Raw genomic sequence first — 19,154 nt, forward strand, 5'->3', positions numbered from 1 at the left:
GCACAATAAGCGATAGTGCGCTTTACACGACGATAAAAGCTAACCCGGACAGGTATTAAAAGCCGACACATCGGATTAGACCACATGTTTGAGGTCAGTGACGGGTAATAGGTAACATACCAAACATACTAAATAATATTATTAAGGGGATTTGCATGCGGTCTGTTTTTAATGAGTTTTGTATAATATGTAATATTTTCTACGAGTAAAAACCATTTTCGTTTATTCTAGACCAAAATTTAGACTTTATAGGACGGTTCAATTTCAATTCTGTAAATAGATTCAAATTTGTTGGCTATTTTACAATGTTATGTAGGAAGCTGATTTTCAATAAAAAAATGTCAGTTTCTTGCAATTACGAGTAAATAAATTTAAACCCAATTTTTTTACATAAAAAATAAAAAATCTGTAAAGTTGCCAAAAAACTTGTATGTCTAAACAGAATTAAAATCGGACCATCCTAAGTAGTCGAAATTTTGCCTGGCTTTTTTATTTCAAAAACAGACTGCATGCGATCTCCTTAAGAATATCGGTATACGTTCGACAGAGTTATAATTAGTACCATTCTCTGTTCTTTTGTAAAATATTTCTTGATAAAAATTAAGTTTTAATTATGTTTTCATTATATACTAATAAGAGAAATACATTTGATTTCAGGTGTACACGCTAGTTGGGACGAATGGTGGACGTACGATGGAATATCAGGTAAAATAGTTTTTCTCATTGTCACCAACGGTTACTTGTATTTTCTAAAATAATGATCAATTCATCAATTCATTCGATAATCGATTGGTTATGATTTTTTTCATAGGTTATATTGTAAATTTGATAAGTTTTAAATTAGCAACGATTGTAAAAAATGTCCATTTAATATTATTATATTTATCCAGGTGTTTTAAAAGTATTTGGCCAGTGATTATAAATAATATTACAAAATCGGATAATGCACATTAATTTAATTATGTAACTTATAATGTATTGTATCGATGTATGTTATTTAGTTTACAGTTTATAAATACAATAGATATACTGAATACTTATATAATTAACTTATTACAAACTAAGATTGAACAATTCAATTCAAGTATAACTTGCAAGTAAAAGAAATAAGAATGATTTTTCTACGCTTTTTTGTATAACTGTAATTATAAACTACTTAATTATTTATAAAAGTATAAACACCACGGATCACATTGAATGGGCTTTCAATTATCTCCGTTAAATAATCATCAATCTTTGAATTTATAATAATATATGGCTTTTTTCGTTAAACGATGAAGTTTTTTTTTTTAATGGATATAAATAATATTATATGCTTATGCTATGCACGATAAGAGTTGACACAACACAAAATATAATAAATTGGTTACTCAGCATAATCCTTGTCATATTTGCACTGCAACCTTATCGTTTATGGCGATGACGGTTTACATGCCAACTCACTCAAAAGGTACATTTTTATCTTCAGTGTGTTATGAATTATGCCGTTGAATGTCCAAACATTAAGATTATTTAACGATTCCCTATAATTTTTTAAAATTCTATTTTTCCATTGAGTTTTTCATTGTTTTTTTAGGTATTATTTATTATCAAAGATATGCAAATCAAAGTATTGGCGTTATAAATATTTATAATTATCAAACATGTTAGCTTATACGGTTAAAACATTCAAATATGATTTAATCAAATGTATAATTAACATTGTATTTGGTTCATGTGATTGTGTACACAAAGATTAACACCCAAGTGAAGAGTGAATAAATTAAATTATACTCGGAAAAAAATTCTTAAGATCAATTTATTATGTCGGTTGCGTACAGTTTCTATATTTATTGAAAAGGTAAAATTCACAATATGAATTTGCAGGAGTTTATGGTAATAATTTTTTTTTAATTCGGTTGGTTAACGAGGAATTTGTTATGGTCGATTTTGGTGTTTTTATACTTTCGAAGAACTTGTAAGTAATTATAATAATTACAATCGACCCCAATGCAATGGGATGCATGTATAAGATTGCCGCATCGACACGCGAGCGCCGTATATACACACTATACTATATACAGGGTGATTCATAGAGGATAAGACACTCGTTTTTTATTAAATTATTTGCTATTTCGTAGTTTTTCTTTTTGGACACGAGTTCTTAAGTTTTAAACTTTAGTAGACGTTTAATTATTTAATAATATTGTAAAACAACAGAAACAAAAAACGTTTTCGAAAATAAAAACTACAAAAATTACAATTGTTTTAAGAAAAAATGAGTTTTTCATCCTTATTATCAACCAATGGTATGTTTAATGAATCACCCTGTATAATAATTTATATATATATACATATACCTTAAGTTCAAACACAATGAAAACGTATAAGAGAGTAAAGGATTTCCGAATGCGTTAAACCGCGGTTGGTGTACCGTAAAGCAAACCGTTGTGTATAAAGTTCTCCTTGTTTTCATAACACAAGAACGATCGTAAAAATTTCGGAACGCTATTAAACGTATAAGTGTATAATAATAATAATAAGTAACAACACAATAATGGAGTCGACGAGTTTTGTGTGTATGTATTTATTGAAGGCGTTTAAAGTTTACCGACTTAACGAACGCCGTATCCAATTATTATTGCATACGTTACATAGGACATAATGACGTGTATAATATATACTACTTCAAAGTGGTTTTCACGTCGGAACGGTTCCTCTGGGTTCCTTGAAAACTACTTTACTTACTACTTACTTTGGAAAAAAAAACAACATGCAGCGCCAAAGGCCCGAAACAATAATACTATAATATACTTTATGTCCTCTATGTATTGTTTACACAAAATAACAATTACATATTGTAAAAACAGTTTTTAGAATTGGTTTTCTGTTATGTTCCGTTTTATTGTATTCAACAGGAAGAGGCAATTTAATTTTGCCCCGCTATGATATCTGATACTTTACTAGTAACACGTTTTAGGCAAAATAGCTAAAACAATAATATTTATCACGAATGAAGTGGCTCACAGAAAATGTTTTAAAGCTAAATCTGTAGATGATGGGAAATAATATTTTATCAATATAACTGTATTGAATTTATATTCTTAATTTATTTTAATAAAAATCATTACAAAGATTTGTTAAGTCAGCTCAAAATTGTATTTTACAGCTATGTCAAATGACAGTTATTGAAAAATCTGTCTCCCGTTTTAGTTTTAGAGAAAAGTGTTGTTGCATTTCCTCTAGTTTGGCTGTAGATTAGTATACATAAATTATACTAAAGAATATCCCAAGCAAGTACTTTGACTCTAGCGATTTGCCTTTTTTTTTTAAAAATTGTCACGTTAGTGTCATTAAAAATTTAAAAAAAATAACTCATAAGCCAAGTTTAAGGATAATATGGTGTTAATTAAATTCCATTTAATGCTATAAAATATATTTAGTGATTTATTTCTGGTGTATAGACTAATATGAAGCAAATGACACAGTGGTAAACAATTTTTTTTTCAAAATAACGTGATTCCTAAGCAAAAGGAACGTTTAGTGTAACGTATTATGTTATTAATATAAATAAATATGAAGTGCATTCTATACGACTTTTATTTGTCTTTAAATTTTAATCATAATACCTAAATTATAAAACCTTAAAAGATTAAGTACATGAAGTTGGTCCCTACATTATCCTATCAATTCCAAATTAGTGTCAAACTTTTGTAAATTAATTGTAAATTAGTTTTCAGAATTTGGTCCCCCAAAACATTATATTGGTTACAAAGCCGAAAAAATAATTTACAAATGTTGAAACCAGTTTTACAATTATTTACAATTAATTTACAAAAGTTTGACACTAATTTGGAATTGATAGGATAATGTAGAGGGGGGGGGGGGCAACTTCATCAGCTTAATCACAACAGTGCAAATACCGTTCTATTTAATACGTTTCTTAACGTCGCCGACCTCATTTTTCGGCGGCGTGCTCTTGGCATGTTATTTTTACGGTATCTCGCCATCATAAATCTTTTATAGGTAAAATTTGATTTCACCTAATCGTATCTGCCGTCAAGACCGTAAAATGTAATCAAAACGCTCAGAGTTCATATTTTCAAAGAGAAGACAAGACGGTATAATATTTTTATTGGTTTTTCGACAAAGCATCTGGTATCATTTATAAACGAACACGATTTGCATGTGTATGATGTGGTCAAACATAGTTGCATAAATTGCATAATTTAAAGACATAGTTTCAACCGCCACCTCTGTTTTCTGATTCAGAGCCGCGTTTAACGGCAAACAAAGGGGGACAATTGCCCTGGGCCGTAAATTTTATGGTGCTTGGGGGGCGGCAATTTTTTAGTAATCAACATAGGGGCAAAAAAGCATATAAAAGTATTAATAATTTTTTTACTGTTACAAAGTATGGGAATGTAAGCGAATATAATATTATACCATTTTTATATCAAACATGAACCCGTATGAATGTGTAATAATAATATTTATCTTACATCAATTATAGACAAAACGGAATTAAATAATAATGGTCCAAAAAGTGTAGATGAACTAGACAAATTATCTAAAGTCATCTTTGTATTTATAAAATGGTATATTATAATTTCGGTCCACATAAACATATTACTTGGAGTCAATTGTTGAAAAAAAATATATAAATTTACAATCGCTTCTAAATTTAAAAAAAAAACAATTCTTAAGGGTGGCAAATTTATTTTGCCCAGTGACGGCAATATAGTTTAATGCGGCACTGAGATGATTGCAGTTTTATACCGTCGGGCTCGCTCTTGCACGGTGCCAGGTTGGGGAGTAGCAAGTGCATAAAACCACTACAATATTTTATTATTTTATATGCTTAGCCAATTTACACGGGGCACAATAATTAGGTAGGGCAAAATATGCTACGTGACGCGAAATTTCATAATTTTATTTTTCAACTATAAAACTTTCTGGGTAGTAAAAATAAAAAAAAAGCCATTCCAAACCGAATAAACTCGATTGTGCTTAGCGGGTGGGTTTTTTTATTATACTAAACCAAATATTTCATCGCCTATAACAATTATAGTAACATTAATGATTAAGCAGCTGGTTTTCACGGGTTTTGGAATTAAAAGAAAATCACTAACACATGCGAGGTTGGGTGTTATTTGCTTTTAGAATCTCTGAGCGTTAAGGTTTCTGATCACGACTGCGGACGATTCTCTAGTGGACCATTCCGAGTAGGTACGGTAGAACTCTATTGTTTTGACTAAATCTACTGCTAAACCCCGTCCCGTGCTCTTTGACCCGTCTGTGCTTTCAATTTTACAACTCTTTGTATTAGAAGCTATTTTTTTTTCTTTTTAAGAACTTCAGCAGCGCCTTTTAGTCGGACGTTAAGTAAATGTGCTACGTACGGTACCCATATTTAACCTGTCCGTGTTCTGGCATATTTTAAAACCGGAAAACAAAGCCAGTAGACCCGCTGAAGTAAAATTTCAAAGAGTTGGAATCTAGATTAGATTGTCCTATACTTTTTTGCTGGTTTTAGCTTCTAAGAATGAGCTACACATACGATTCGATATCCAATTTATATACAGTTGCGCCCGATTAACTTTTGGTTGATATAATATATTTTCGTCTACACCGTTTTACCTTTAGATGTATTATTAGAGCTCGACAATAAACGTTGCTGGTGTAACACAATTTGTCACAATAATATTAGTTTGAAAAAACACATACCGCGTTTAGCCTTTTAACTATCATTGACACGCCTCTATATATATAGTTCAAACACATCCCGAATATCCCGAAAAATCATGGGTTTCACTCGTGAGGTCCCTAGTCCCTACACTATATTGTAGTCGATAAAAACTGTGTGTTCCAAGAAATAGTATTTCACAAAGCATTTACCATTGTGCGCGTGTCAATCAATGTTTTCAGATGCCGGGTTCTCTGTGTGCGATACGCATAGGGGATTAAGTATTAACACGGTATTGCTATTGCCGACAGGTAAAACGTCTGAAAAATGTGGCCGTAATAATATTTTCCCGTTCAAACATCCAAAATTGGAAATCCGCTTACGCTTTCAATCACGGCCAAGAAAAATAGAATCCAATCCAAAGTCAACACGACTACTTATATGTTGTAGGAGTGCAAAATTATAAACAAACACCCAAGTTGTTATTGTATTTGTTTTTCAAAAAAGGGCAGAAACACGGTAAATGTATTCCGGTCACACATCACAGGCATGTTTACAATTGCGATTTTATTTCTCGCCGTAATGCCGCGTCTGGGGATCTAACGGAAAAAATATAATAACAATTTTAATTTTGTACTCGAAAAGTTTTTTTTTTTTTTACAATTGAATTTAAAACACAATACCCGTACACATAAATGCTTATAAATGTTATCCTTATCCTGTTGTCAACGGCCATAATTGATCTATTAGGATTTACCTTTTTAATACCACTAAGCCGATTATTCGTCGTAATAAAAATATGAAATCTTGTAGCAATAGTGATATTTTAACAAGAAACAAATAACGGCTTAAAAAATGAAGGGTACAGGGGAAAAACGGTAGTTGTCACATTATGAAAATTAAAAAAATAGTAAAAACAAAGTTTGTGAATTCCTCTACCTCTTACATAACAACAAAAAAAAAATCACATTAAATGCTACTCTAACAATAAATGTATTTATTTAAACAATCTATTGACATAAATAAAAAAAATGATTGGCATAAATTAAAAAAAAACTATTTGAAAAAAAAATTTCATAATGTGACAACTACCGTTTTTCCCCTGTGCCTTTCAAATACATTTTATATAAATGATCAACAAAAATTAAACTTCATCGAGTTGTATTACGTTTTTAAATAGTGTTTACCCATAAAGTATTTAAGTTCTTCTAATTAAGTTCTCGACAAAAATTACTTATATCGAATGCCTTCTACGGGCAGTGGAAATCACAACTAATTGTTGTGAGAAAAAAAACCTAACGGAAAGTATATTTTCTTATTGCTACTTAACAAATCCATTCGAATGTGTCAGACAAGATACAGCATAATCCAAAATCATTGACTGTGGGCGGCGAAAAAAAATCTCTCGGTTTTTACCCTTCTGGCAAGTGTGCGGTACTCGAGATATGAGACCACAGAAGTATATCGATAATTTGTCTGAGCGTTGCTGAGAAATTTATGATTTTGGATTTGTCAATACAGCAAAAGTGCACATTTCCCTTAGTCACCCTTGCGTGGACAACGGTCCAGTTAAGAGCTGTTTTTATCGTCGCCCATAAACGTTCCCAACGCTATGCCAAAAGTTATGACTTATATTTATTTATTTATTTTTCTTCATATTTTTTTTTTTACGATAATAACAATGTATGAGTCGTAAAAAATTCGACGAGACCGCCGGAAGATTTGTCTCACTATTTTCGGATCCTCCTCTCGTATATAACTTTATATATACATCATATATCATATAATATATGGTCGGGGATTACATTTAAATGGTCCTAATATGGCGGACAATAAAATTCGGTACCGAACAAGAGTATCACCGAAAGCAAACGAATAAAGTACTTTTAGAAATTTTAGAAATGCGTTACATCAAAATACTTTTACAAAGCCTAATAATAAAAAAAAACTTGTGCGCTAATACTCCTATATTTGATTTTTTTACCGATTTAGACTTGTATAGTTGTAGAGTAAATATTCGATGAGTTTCACATTTTCTTCTTGAAATTATTTAAATATTAAATTATTATTTTGTACATGTCATTTGATTTTTTTAATAGTTTTTTTTACATTAACTCATATAATACGTAGTATTAAAGCTGTATTATAGTATTAAACTGTATGCATTCGATAAACACTGAAAATCTCAATGTTTTATTGCGCTTAAGTCGTCTTATTAAAATATAAAACGTTATCAGAGTGGGATTAACGCGTAATAAGCCATGTCTCAAGGTTTAAACGAAAATGGAACAAAAGTCCGAAATTAGAACTTCTTAAGCAGATTTAGTCCAATTTTACGTAAGATGAAACGTAATATGCCCTAAAGCAATTTCTGGTTTAATAAAGTTTTATATATCTTCGAATTTCGTTCTTATAAATTAAATGAGAATGTAACTAAATTACTTTAAAATGCGCTTTGGATTTACTCTTGAACTTCTATATTATCCGTATGTACACAAAAACTTTTATCTCGGTGGCCAATTAAAATCGGATTGCTCGAATGAGGTAAAAAAAAAAAATAAAAAGTAATTTACTGCAATATAAAGCTAAAGTAGGTAAACAGTTTTGTCAATAAAAAAGTCAGACCCCAACATAATGTTATATGGTATATAATATACCTATACAGTACCCACACAACACAACAATACACTACTAGGAAAATAATTATTTATGTAGCATTATATTATAAAAATGTATTCAATTTTTTTTTATTTTCCTATCTATGTCATCATTTTGTAAAAACTGTAATTAACTGAATATTTGAAGAATTCGATTTTAAACAATATAATGTATATTTAATAGAATAAAAGTAGTAGTATTTAATGTAATATATTATTCTCAGGTGGGATGCTGTAAATTACCTCAAACGAAATGTATGTCTATCTTACACAGTTATACTTAAACTAGCTAAATACTTATCTGATATTTCAAGTTTAATAACAAATTGTTTGTTGTCATTTATATTTATTTTCCTGTTTTATTTCTTAAAAGACATTTAATATAAAATTGTTATTATTCTGGGTATTTTTTTGAGATATTTTGAATTTTTAAGTTGTTTTATGACCTTCTTGTTTATTTTCACTACAATCAAAATGTCACAAAAGTTAGCTTTAGCCGACATAATATAAATTTAGACTGTATATTAAGTATTTTCTTTTCTTAATTTGATTTTTAAAAACCCATTATAATGAAAAAATGTGTCATTATTTTTTTATTAGTTGCGATTGTTCGCAAAACCTTTTTTTCATTCCTCAAGCGTTTCACTCCATATTTTTCGCTTAAAGGAGTAAAAAAAAAAAAGCAAAAAAGGGAGAAATTCTATAACCCGCGTAAATATTCATTGTTTCTGCGGTTAACGAATTTATTATTCCCTTTTAAGCGAGTCATTTTCGATAACAAATCTATGGATCATTATTATTATTATACGTGAACCAACCACATTATTGTGTTTGAAATGGTTATTTACGGATCATTAACCGCATTGCAATGCCGCTTTGCCCGGATTTCGCGAGTGGACCGACAGGTGTTCATTGAAAATTCGATTATCATATTATTATCAAGAGCCAAACCAAACTGGCCTTAAAATAATAGTAAGAAAATACCCGTATTATCGTCAAGAAAGCGGCGTTGATTAAAACACCTGAGTGATAATATATTATAAAGGTGCCCTGAATCATTATTACAATTACAAGTAAACAATATAAACAGAGATATGGAAAAATATCATTAAAAAATTAGTTTTTTTGTATTCATTATTATTATGTAATATAATAAACATGTTAATATGATAAATTCGAAACAGTATCTTTAAGTACCATTCATGGCATATGCTAGGTTATTGCATATCCCCGCTTTATTGTATTATCAAATTACCAAATGGCAGCGTTAAGGTGCACTATTGTTTTTTTGATAAATATATACATAATACCTTTATAAAAAATAAACGATGTTGACTGGCTGACCCTTAAGCTGCCATTTTATTTTTATCAGTGAAAATTTCGACGGAGAAGGGGTAGAGATGCAATAACCCAGTACATTTAAGCCATAGTATCATCGTTATAAAATAAATAAATAAGTTCCAACATACAACTGAATGTTTACACAAAATATAATAATATTATGTAAATGCAAAGAACGATATTCTGGCAACTTTGGATGCTCTCAATATCGGACCTACTCGATACGGATTGATATTTATTCGGTAATAATTATAAATGTCTTATTTAATTAGACAATTCGAACTATTGATTGCAACTGTAGACGTACAATATTTATTAAAAAACTACACTTATACATTAATTATAATTGCATATCATTATCGGTAGCGTTATTATTATTAGGTCGGCCATGGCGATGGACTACCGTAACCATTCGAACTATACGTCATGCACCGGGAGGGTAGCTTAATATAAATGTATATAATATATAATATAACCCACACTACACTATACTCTGTCGTTAAAATAATATGCAATCTAGCGATATTACTGTGCGTGTTGGGTTTCGACCGATAATTTATTACGACTAATTATAATTGACTGAAATATGAACCCTAACGTAGTTTTCATATATATATATATATATATATATATATATATATATAAATAAATACATATAGAGTATATCAATATATAATATTATATTATACATTACACATATTATTATAACGATTGGGTTTCCATTAAACCTTAGACTCTAATGTTTAGAGGTCAATTATTTAAATCCGCTTACAGTTTGTCGACGGTTATTTTTTTCCCCCCACAGACTTTTCGCCGTAATTGCACTTAGGCACATTATACGCATATACATATGACATTTATGTGTGTATATTTAATGACGTTAAACGGAGTGACGAGGGGTGCAAACTTTTTGGATAGTGCCCTCTAGAATATCATAATAACCGATATTAAATATGATCAAATCTCAACGCATGAATGTTTTACGCTTAAGCTTGCCTAATTTGGTTATAATATATTTATTGACGGCGTCGAGTCAGTGCTCTAAACAATAAACAGGACTAAAATATTAACGTTTGTCGCAAACCTCGATTAACAAAATGTGGCGTATGCGCTTCGAACACAGTAACGGTCGAGCGAGCAAAGTAAAAAGGTTATTCCGCACTCTAAGCGCTTTTTATTTATAAAAAAAAAAAAAAAGGAAAAATGTACAATATCAAGTATAACAGGCGATAATAGCACACCATCCGTGACTGAATCGAACAGAGAGCGCTAATTACTCTTATGGATAATATAAATGTATACAGAACTGTTACAAAAAAATAACAATTGTAAATATGACACTATAGGACATGTGCCTATGACGTGTAATACCTATAATCATGATCTAAGGTTGTGAAAAAACTATTTTCAATTAAACGAAAATAATTAACACGTTATAAATGGAAAATAGCTGTATGATTGTCTTTTGATACATAATTAATACAAATCTCTTAGTTATTGGTTTGTGTTTAACTAGTTTATCGTTTTTGAGAGTAATTTTCAAATAATCATATGCTTTACTCCTTAAACGCCGACTAGTCTAGAACTAAGATTTATTGATTCTCAGACACACATAGAGCACAAAAACACATTTTCAACGCATTTATAATATAGTAAAAATGTTCAAAATATTATTACAGCTAATAAAATATTTTTTAAACTTTTTTGTCTGTGGTACATTACAATAGTATCAATTTTATCGCAAACACATGAATGGATCACACATTATACCTTACACTACACATTATACAATAAATAACATGTTTGTGGTATGCAAACAATCGATTGAATTATTCATATCATTGATTTTATGATAAAATTGTGGGGTGTATTGTGTAAAATCAATGTTACGTATATTCATACTCAAACGTTCCATAATAATTTGAAGGTTTAGCTAAACGGTTTTAATTTACTTTAAACGCGCGCGCGCGTGTGGATTATGACTAGTTTTATGTACTTATATTATGACTAGCGTACTATACTTGTTTAGTAAGTTGCGTTCTAGTCGTTTTTTTTTTTGGGGGGGGGGAGGGGGTGCGTTCCGTCCGAAATGCCATTTACTAGGTACGTTTTTAGCTTTCTAGTCGGCCAAACTTCAGCCCCGGTCGTTGGCCGCACCCGCTGCGAACGGCTTTTCACGGTCTTTTTACCGCCGTGTCCAGAACATGCATACTCACACACGCACACACACACACACTTATTTGACCAGACTTTATTTAAATTATATCGTATGCAAAGCTCTTTTGTGCAGATGTTCAAGAGGTCCTCCGCCGCGGGCCCGAAGGATCCGACGGATAAGGTTGACATGATAGGTAGAGCTTAGGGCGCGGGCAACAAACCCCTTGACGGCGCTCTACTCGACTAAATGAACCAATTCAATTTCACGGTGCTGAGATTTCTCCTCCGAACGCGTACGTCATGTGCGGCCAACGGTTCCATATCGAAAACCCACATCCGGATTTATATATTTTGCCGTGTGCCTCTAAAAATGTATCTACACGCCTTTTATTTTCGTGTTCTACCGCATGTTAAAAAAATAAAATAAAAAAAATATTCCTTTACCGACAAACCCTAATCGAAAAACTTTGATGCGCACACACTCCTATCGTTACTCGCACTCGATTAGAGTAATCTCGCGTTTCATCTTTTCTTTGTCGTTGGAACTTATTAGGTTGAATCATTTTTTACAAAAGAGTCATGCATACCAAATTATATTGGTACTAAGTAGAGCTTCTACTTACATACGGATTCCGGTAAACCGTTGGCCTATTTTGTCACACTTTTCTCAAAACTCGAACACAATGTTAAGCAGTAATGTAATTATTAACCATTAATGTAAGACTATCGATTTTTAAATATATATGTGTGTGTGTGTGTAACTATAACAGATATGGAAAACACAGATAATTAAATAACATTAAGTACATATTATCAAATTTTACAAGAAAAGCATTTAAAGATTATATTCTCTACGCAGAATCTAAAGTAGATAACAATATAATTTACATAATTTTAAACAATATAAGGTTGTAACATAATTAAAGTGTTTTTTATTGGTTTTATTTAATACAAAATAAGTTCGACTATATATGTTAACATGTTATAGAGCAACTCTGCATCTATATACTTTGTGTAAATTGTAGACCCTAAATACTAAACCAACATCTCATAAAAAATAAAGTTCCAACTCTTCTGAGTGAAAGGGCAAAAAATATGTTCTTGAATTTTTGTATTTGTTTGAAGAATATCCCACACAAGTATAAGCTGGCTAATTAAAGAAATCGATTCAATGGCTCAGCAGATATACAGAAATCCATACATAAAAAAAAATACACATTGTTGTAAAAACCATTGGTATCTTCTTAGCTCCGCATCGAAGCTATATTTATTATACTAAAAACAACGATAAAAATTATTATTTAAAACAAAAGTGTCAGTTTAATTTGGTTGTACATTGTTTTTTTGAATAATTTTTCGTAAAGTAACTGTATATCATGTTTCAAAGTACGTATATTATTTTAATGTTTTTAAAACCTATTAGTGTTGTATTACATTGGGACATTTTTAGTTTTAAATTACGATCAATACAATTCTAATAATAAAGCTTTATGTTTCTGTAGGTAACAATTTCTTCCCACTTAAATACGCGTTTTAGCTTGTTTTATCGTTCACTTTGCGGGACTTTAGCTATTATTCTTTAGTAATAATAATATTTGTAATTGTTTTGTACAGGGATTCCGGCTTTCTCAAACGGGTTAATACATAGGATAGAGTATAAAATGTCGATAGGCATCCCAACAACAATAAACACACATTTTCACATTAGTTTTTATTATACAATACATAATATAGTGATATAACTTATGTCTAGAAACACTTTTGTTAAAGCATAAACTAATGTTAAACATTTCCTGGCTTATGGAATTATTGGTTGCTCATTACCGTTGCATTTTTACATAATACCGGTGGTAGTTTTTATTATTTATTTTCTATTAGTATCTTCTTACCTAAAACAATTTGATACTACTTTGTGTGTTTTTTCTGTTTACATGGACCTATCCGAAAAAAACACAACATATTTGTTATCCTTAATTTAGTATTACAATTAAAAATGTTAATTAGCAACTAAAATATAATGTACCTTTTTTTCAGGGCCAAAATATTGGGGAGTTTTGAACCCTCTATGGAAGTTATGTTCAATTGGCAAACGACAGTCTCCGATCGACATCGATCCAGACAAGTTGCTGTTTGATCCATTTTTAAGAAACTTGCACATTGACAAAGACAAAGTAAAATTTAAATTATGTTTTAAATATATTTAGTAATAAATACTGAGTACTTGAGATTTCACGACACAGCAATAAATCTCACATTATTGGTATATTTTCGGTTTCGGTATAGAGGGTTATCATCAGATTCTTAATTAAAAAAAAATATTAGTGTACTTTTAATAGAACAGAAATGTAACATGTAGAATCATACAATTTCAAAGAACCGTGATTTCTGTATTAAAAATAACACAAAGCGACAAAACATAACTTTAACTAGAATACTAATGCATAATATATAATTTAGAGTGTTTCTCTAAAATAAATCCAAACTGGGTCTAATATTTTTTAGTTTCTTTTAAAATTAATATACAAGTATATATTTAATTTTTAACAATCAAAACATATTTCTGGAATAGATAAATTAAACTATTGTAAAACCAAACGGACTTATTTTTTTATTTTTTTTTATTAATGTTATTGATATATCATTTTTACCTTTTTCCCATAATATGTAACACGATAATATTGTACACTATGTGAGCAGACACATAATAATATTATACATATATTTCTATTACAATTGACACGCGTACATACAAGTCATACGACGTTTGCGGTTTGTGAGGATATTAAAATGGACGGATCCACAGAAAATAACGTTAAGAAAAGAAACCTGTGTCTGAGACCAGGATTATTGCTTTCGGAAAACGTCTATGTGTACTACACGGATTTAAAAACGGCAGCAATAGCGGAATGCAATACGATAGTAAAATATTATATTTCGCTCCGTTTGGTTCCTATCTGTATTGGTCTTATTTTTGTAGCTGGTTTTTTTCTCGATACATGCGCATTACAACAACAGCGTTAAAAAGTTTTTCAGCTAAACGGACAAAATAATAATATAATATACCCAAAATGCAGAACCCGGCAATTAAAGAAGCGTACAATTGCGCACATTATTTACATTAAATGTTCGTGTTGGTTTCGATAACAAGTCGTCACGCCTCCTCGATTTCCTTTAACATACCCCAGTCAACTCCCTTTGCGATTATCCTCTACAAAACATAATATATATATATATATATATATATATATATATATATATATATATATATATATGTATTTTTATTATTGCAATAAGGTTGTGCGTTTTATGTCTGTTGCAGGTCAGCGGAGTTATTGAAAACACCGGTCAATCCTTAGTGTTCAGAGTGGACAAGGATTCCAAATACGTTTTAAACATAACCGACGGTCCGCTCACTTACCGTTATCAATTCCAAGAGTTTTACATACACTACGGCACAGACAACAATCTTGGTTCCGAGCACAAAATCCAGGGTTATTCGTTTCCCGCAGAAGTGAGTATTTCTTTATTTCATTGTTTGACCGCAGTTATTCGTTCATTGATAAAAAAAAACCCAATCGACAGAATAGGCCAAAAAGCTTTACAAAAAAAAAACAAAAAAAAATGCACTTACGGTATAAGCTATATTATACGGTTATGCGCGATTGTCGTTTATTTCAATAGTTTTTGATGATGTTAAAAATTCTGTGGGCTGTGGATGTTTTTTTGAAACGACTGTCGACTGACTATTGATACGAATGACTCTAATTTATTTTACTCGGTTTCCGTGTAATTACATACATTGTTAATTCTTAAAACTGCACTAGACATTATTATTAATTACACAGAATGCCGTTGCGTGACAACACAGTCTGCCTCAGTGGGGTCATCGCTTCGCCGTTTTAATGTGTACGGTTTACTACAAAGGAACCCTGCTTGATAACATAACCCTAAATGTACAGTTTTGTTTGAATTTAACAAAATTACTTTTTATATTCGTTTCAATTATAATTTTTTCACGGGTCTAGTCTAATTAAAATACAATTTAAAATTCAACGTTTTGAAAATTTGCAGGTGTGATGTACACACGCAGTACACGTTCCTAGTACTTTTGAAAAGGGTTTGAAATATTTATTTTTCAACTTATTTATCCTACTAAGCGCTTAAGAGAGGGTTTATTAGTAAGCACATGTGTTTATGTTTGCCTGTATTCAACTATAGAAAAACAGTCTGGACCTATTTTCGTGGAACTACCTCTCCGTTAAATTGTTTATCACGTGGCAATCGATATCAACGTTTTTTTTTTATTAAATTGCTTTTGTGATTACACATTATAGCACGATATCAACTTAAATCTTTAAAATCATTGTCTTTTGATCTATTTTATTTATCTTAGATACATACACGGAAAATCTAAGGTACCATTATATAATCTAACTCTACAAAATGATTTTACTTTGTCTTACGAATAATTCTAAAAACCACTACTTGTCGCTTGGTTTTAATATAGCTACTTAAATATACACTTTATAATCATTGTACCTTTTTTTTGTAGTATCTTAATTGTCCAATTGTATTCTATACAGGACACTACAAATTTACACAATTCCTGCTTGAATTTGGCGTTCACTATTTTATTACATTTTGTCATGTTTTTTTATTTTTATTTTAAAACGGGGAAAAAAGAGAGAGAATATATTGGAATGTTGAAAGATGAGAGGATAGTTTACAGAGGAATTTTAAGGCAAGATAGTAAGTGTTTCAACCTACCAAAACTTTGTTAAGTTATTTCCATGTAAATGTCAACTATTTTTTTTAAACATTAAATATTTTAATAAACAAATGTAAAATATAGGTTTACACTTTACTAGATATTTAGATAATGTGTTTAAAATGACTGGGGTTCACCGTACGAGAAAGATATAGCGTTACTGATTTTAGTATCAAATATGGCGAATACTTACAATTAGTGGTTGGTTAGTACTTGGAACGTGAACTCAATGGTGTGTGAACCTTAGCAATACGACCATGTATTTGTTTTTACTTTTAAAAAGGTCTTTAAACGAAGTGCGTTGTTAGAATTTTCCATTTAATCGTAAATGATTCTACAATACATTTTTGTTTTCCAACCAACTTTTCGCTAATCGTTCCACTTCATTCGGTCCATTATAATATTTTCAAAGCGAATTCTCGGGAAAATATTTGTATAGTTAAATACTCTTGGCGAGAAGGGCGGCAAACGATACTTAATTTTAATATATTTATTCGAATGAATATTTTTAATTCAATAATATAAAATAATAATGAAAATAATATAATTACTTTTTAGTAGAAACATTAAAAAAAAAACAGTTATAAAACAATACCTATCTATTTTAAGTATAGTAAAAAAAAAATAACACAGTGGTTTAATTGTGTTAGTTAACAGTAGTCTACGGATTTAGCTGTGTGTGGATACACAACATCCGGTCAGTTTAAAGATATAAGTTTTAAGTTGATTAATATTTATATCCAAAGGAATGACCAGATCCCAACTAATCGAGCAATGTAAATAATCGTCGAAATATAATAATGTCATCCTGATATCTTATAAAAATAATTTACCCGTAATATTGTAATGATATAAAGTATTATATTATTAGATCTATGATTAGAAGGGAATTAAACAACAAAACAGATATTAAAAGAATAATAAGCATACATGAGTACTATATCCTTTGGGCTATGTATTGAACGCTTAAGTCAGTTCTAAAATAAAATCAACTATTTTATGCTATTTGAGTTAGGCCTATGTTTTAAACGGAAATTTGTTTGAAAATATTTTCTTTGTTCTTTTTAACAGCAAGAGGTGAAAATATATCGACTGTAGTTTACCTCTCTTCAAGTTTGTGTTTTTGTCAGACACTGTTATATGAGTGTCTTACAAGTATCATCACTATTGTTGAGTATGTATATTTCCTAGAAACCTTTGAATGCCTCGGGAGGTTTTGAACAAATTGATTCGCCATACCTATATCAGAAGTAGTTGTGTGGGATAAGAAAATTCATTTAGTTAGAATGTGTATCTACTTATAAATTAAACCATTTTAGAGTTAAGATTCAATTTCAATGGTGAAATGTGCTTAAAAATTAACTGCAAGTAAATATTATTATATTGTTTGATAAAACGCATAGATAAAAAAAAATCACACTACATTAGTTCAAATCCTTTATTGTTAAAGCCTTTTAGATAGTACAATACAATTTCATGGATTTCAAGATAATGTGTTCTTTTGTTGTTTATTTTTTGCTGAAAATTTGAATAAGACTACAATGGATTTTGAATACAATCCATGATCAAAATAAATGTAGTACTCGATAAATTGCTTATTATACTTTAAATATCGTTGATTTAAACTCTAAAGATGATTTTTGTATATCATTTTTTTTCTAAACTAATATTTAAACGTCTAGTTAACAGCTATAACTGCGTTCTTTAATTATGTATTTCTACAATCATTATTTGTCGTGCTGGGTTTTATAAAAAAAAAAAAATTAATTGATACAAATAATAATTGAGTTATGGGTTAAAGGCTTTATTATATATACGGATTATATATGTACCGCAGTGACATATTATTATAATTTATACATGTATATATCAATGGGAAGGCTGTAAGACAGACATCTCATTATACGCCCATCAGTATAACCGAAAGCGACTTTGGCAGTGGTATTAAAAATATACAATTATTATTATTATTTTCAGAACGTATAGAACCGACAAAACAAAACAATTTTCTCTTAAATGATGGCAATTTACCAGTGTTCTTGTTCGCCGCTGTCGCTGCTGGATCATCAAACGATTTTGGCTTTATTATATATATATACTTTTGTAGAAGAGATAAAAAATTGTTTAAAAAAACACTGTCGTCAGTTTTTAAAATAATACTATACAAACGAATCCGTTTTTTTTTATACATTTTTAAACACGCTCCCGGTGGTTTTTTTTATCGCCAAAAATAATAAATGCATTTTCTCTTTTGTCGGCCATTTCCGATTGCGAATAATTTAAAAAGTTGCCGGTTTTATTATCATAATATCGAACACGTGCGGGATAAGCACACAACCATGTAAACGCACTGAATTCCCCAGCCGAGATATATGTATACATATTTAAGTGATTCGTTCGTAATAATGACGCTCAATCGATGACGCGTTAACCCTTAAGCATGTTTTAACAAAAGCCTCGTCTATATACTGAAATTGTTAACGGCATTAGAGAGATAAATGGAATCTCGAGTGGTCTTTTAATACTTGCGGGTTTCCCGCACAAACCGTTCGGAATTCTTTGATTG

At 30.3% G+C, this 19,154-nt stretch overlaps 1 protein-coding gene across 1 annotated transcript in view; it reads left to right on the plus strand.

Annotated features, from left to right (window-relative positions):
• LOC126846403 (carbonic anhydrase-related protein 10) overlaps positions 1 to 19,154 on the plus strand; it is a 64,286-nt gene that overhangs the window by 15,401 nt on the left and 29,731 nt on the right. Inside the window, exons 3-5 of the mRNA XM_050585766.1 lie at positions 658 to 705; positions 13,855 to 13,991; positions 15,140 to 15,331. Coding sequence (XP_050441723.1) covers positions 658 to 705; positions 13,855 to 13,991; positions 15,140 to 15,331 — 377 coding nt within the window. The remainder of the gene's footprint in view (positions 1 to 657; positions 706 to 13,854; positions 13,992 to 15,139; positions 15,332 to 19,154) is intronic.

This window comes from Adelges cooleyi, unplaced genomic scaffold, assembly GCF_023614345.1.
Source record: "Adelges cooleyi isolate 19-005CV unplaced genomic scaffold, UGA_ACOO_1.1 ACOO_flye_CR_arks_rails_tigmint_CR_PRNA_9, whole genome shotgun sequence".
NCBI classification, from domain to species: domain Eukaryota; kingdom Metazoa; phylum Arthropoda; class Insecta; order Hemiptera; family Adelgidae; genus Adelges; species Adelges cooleyi.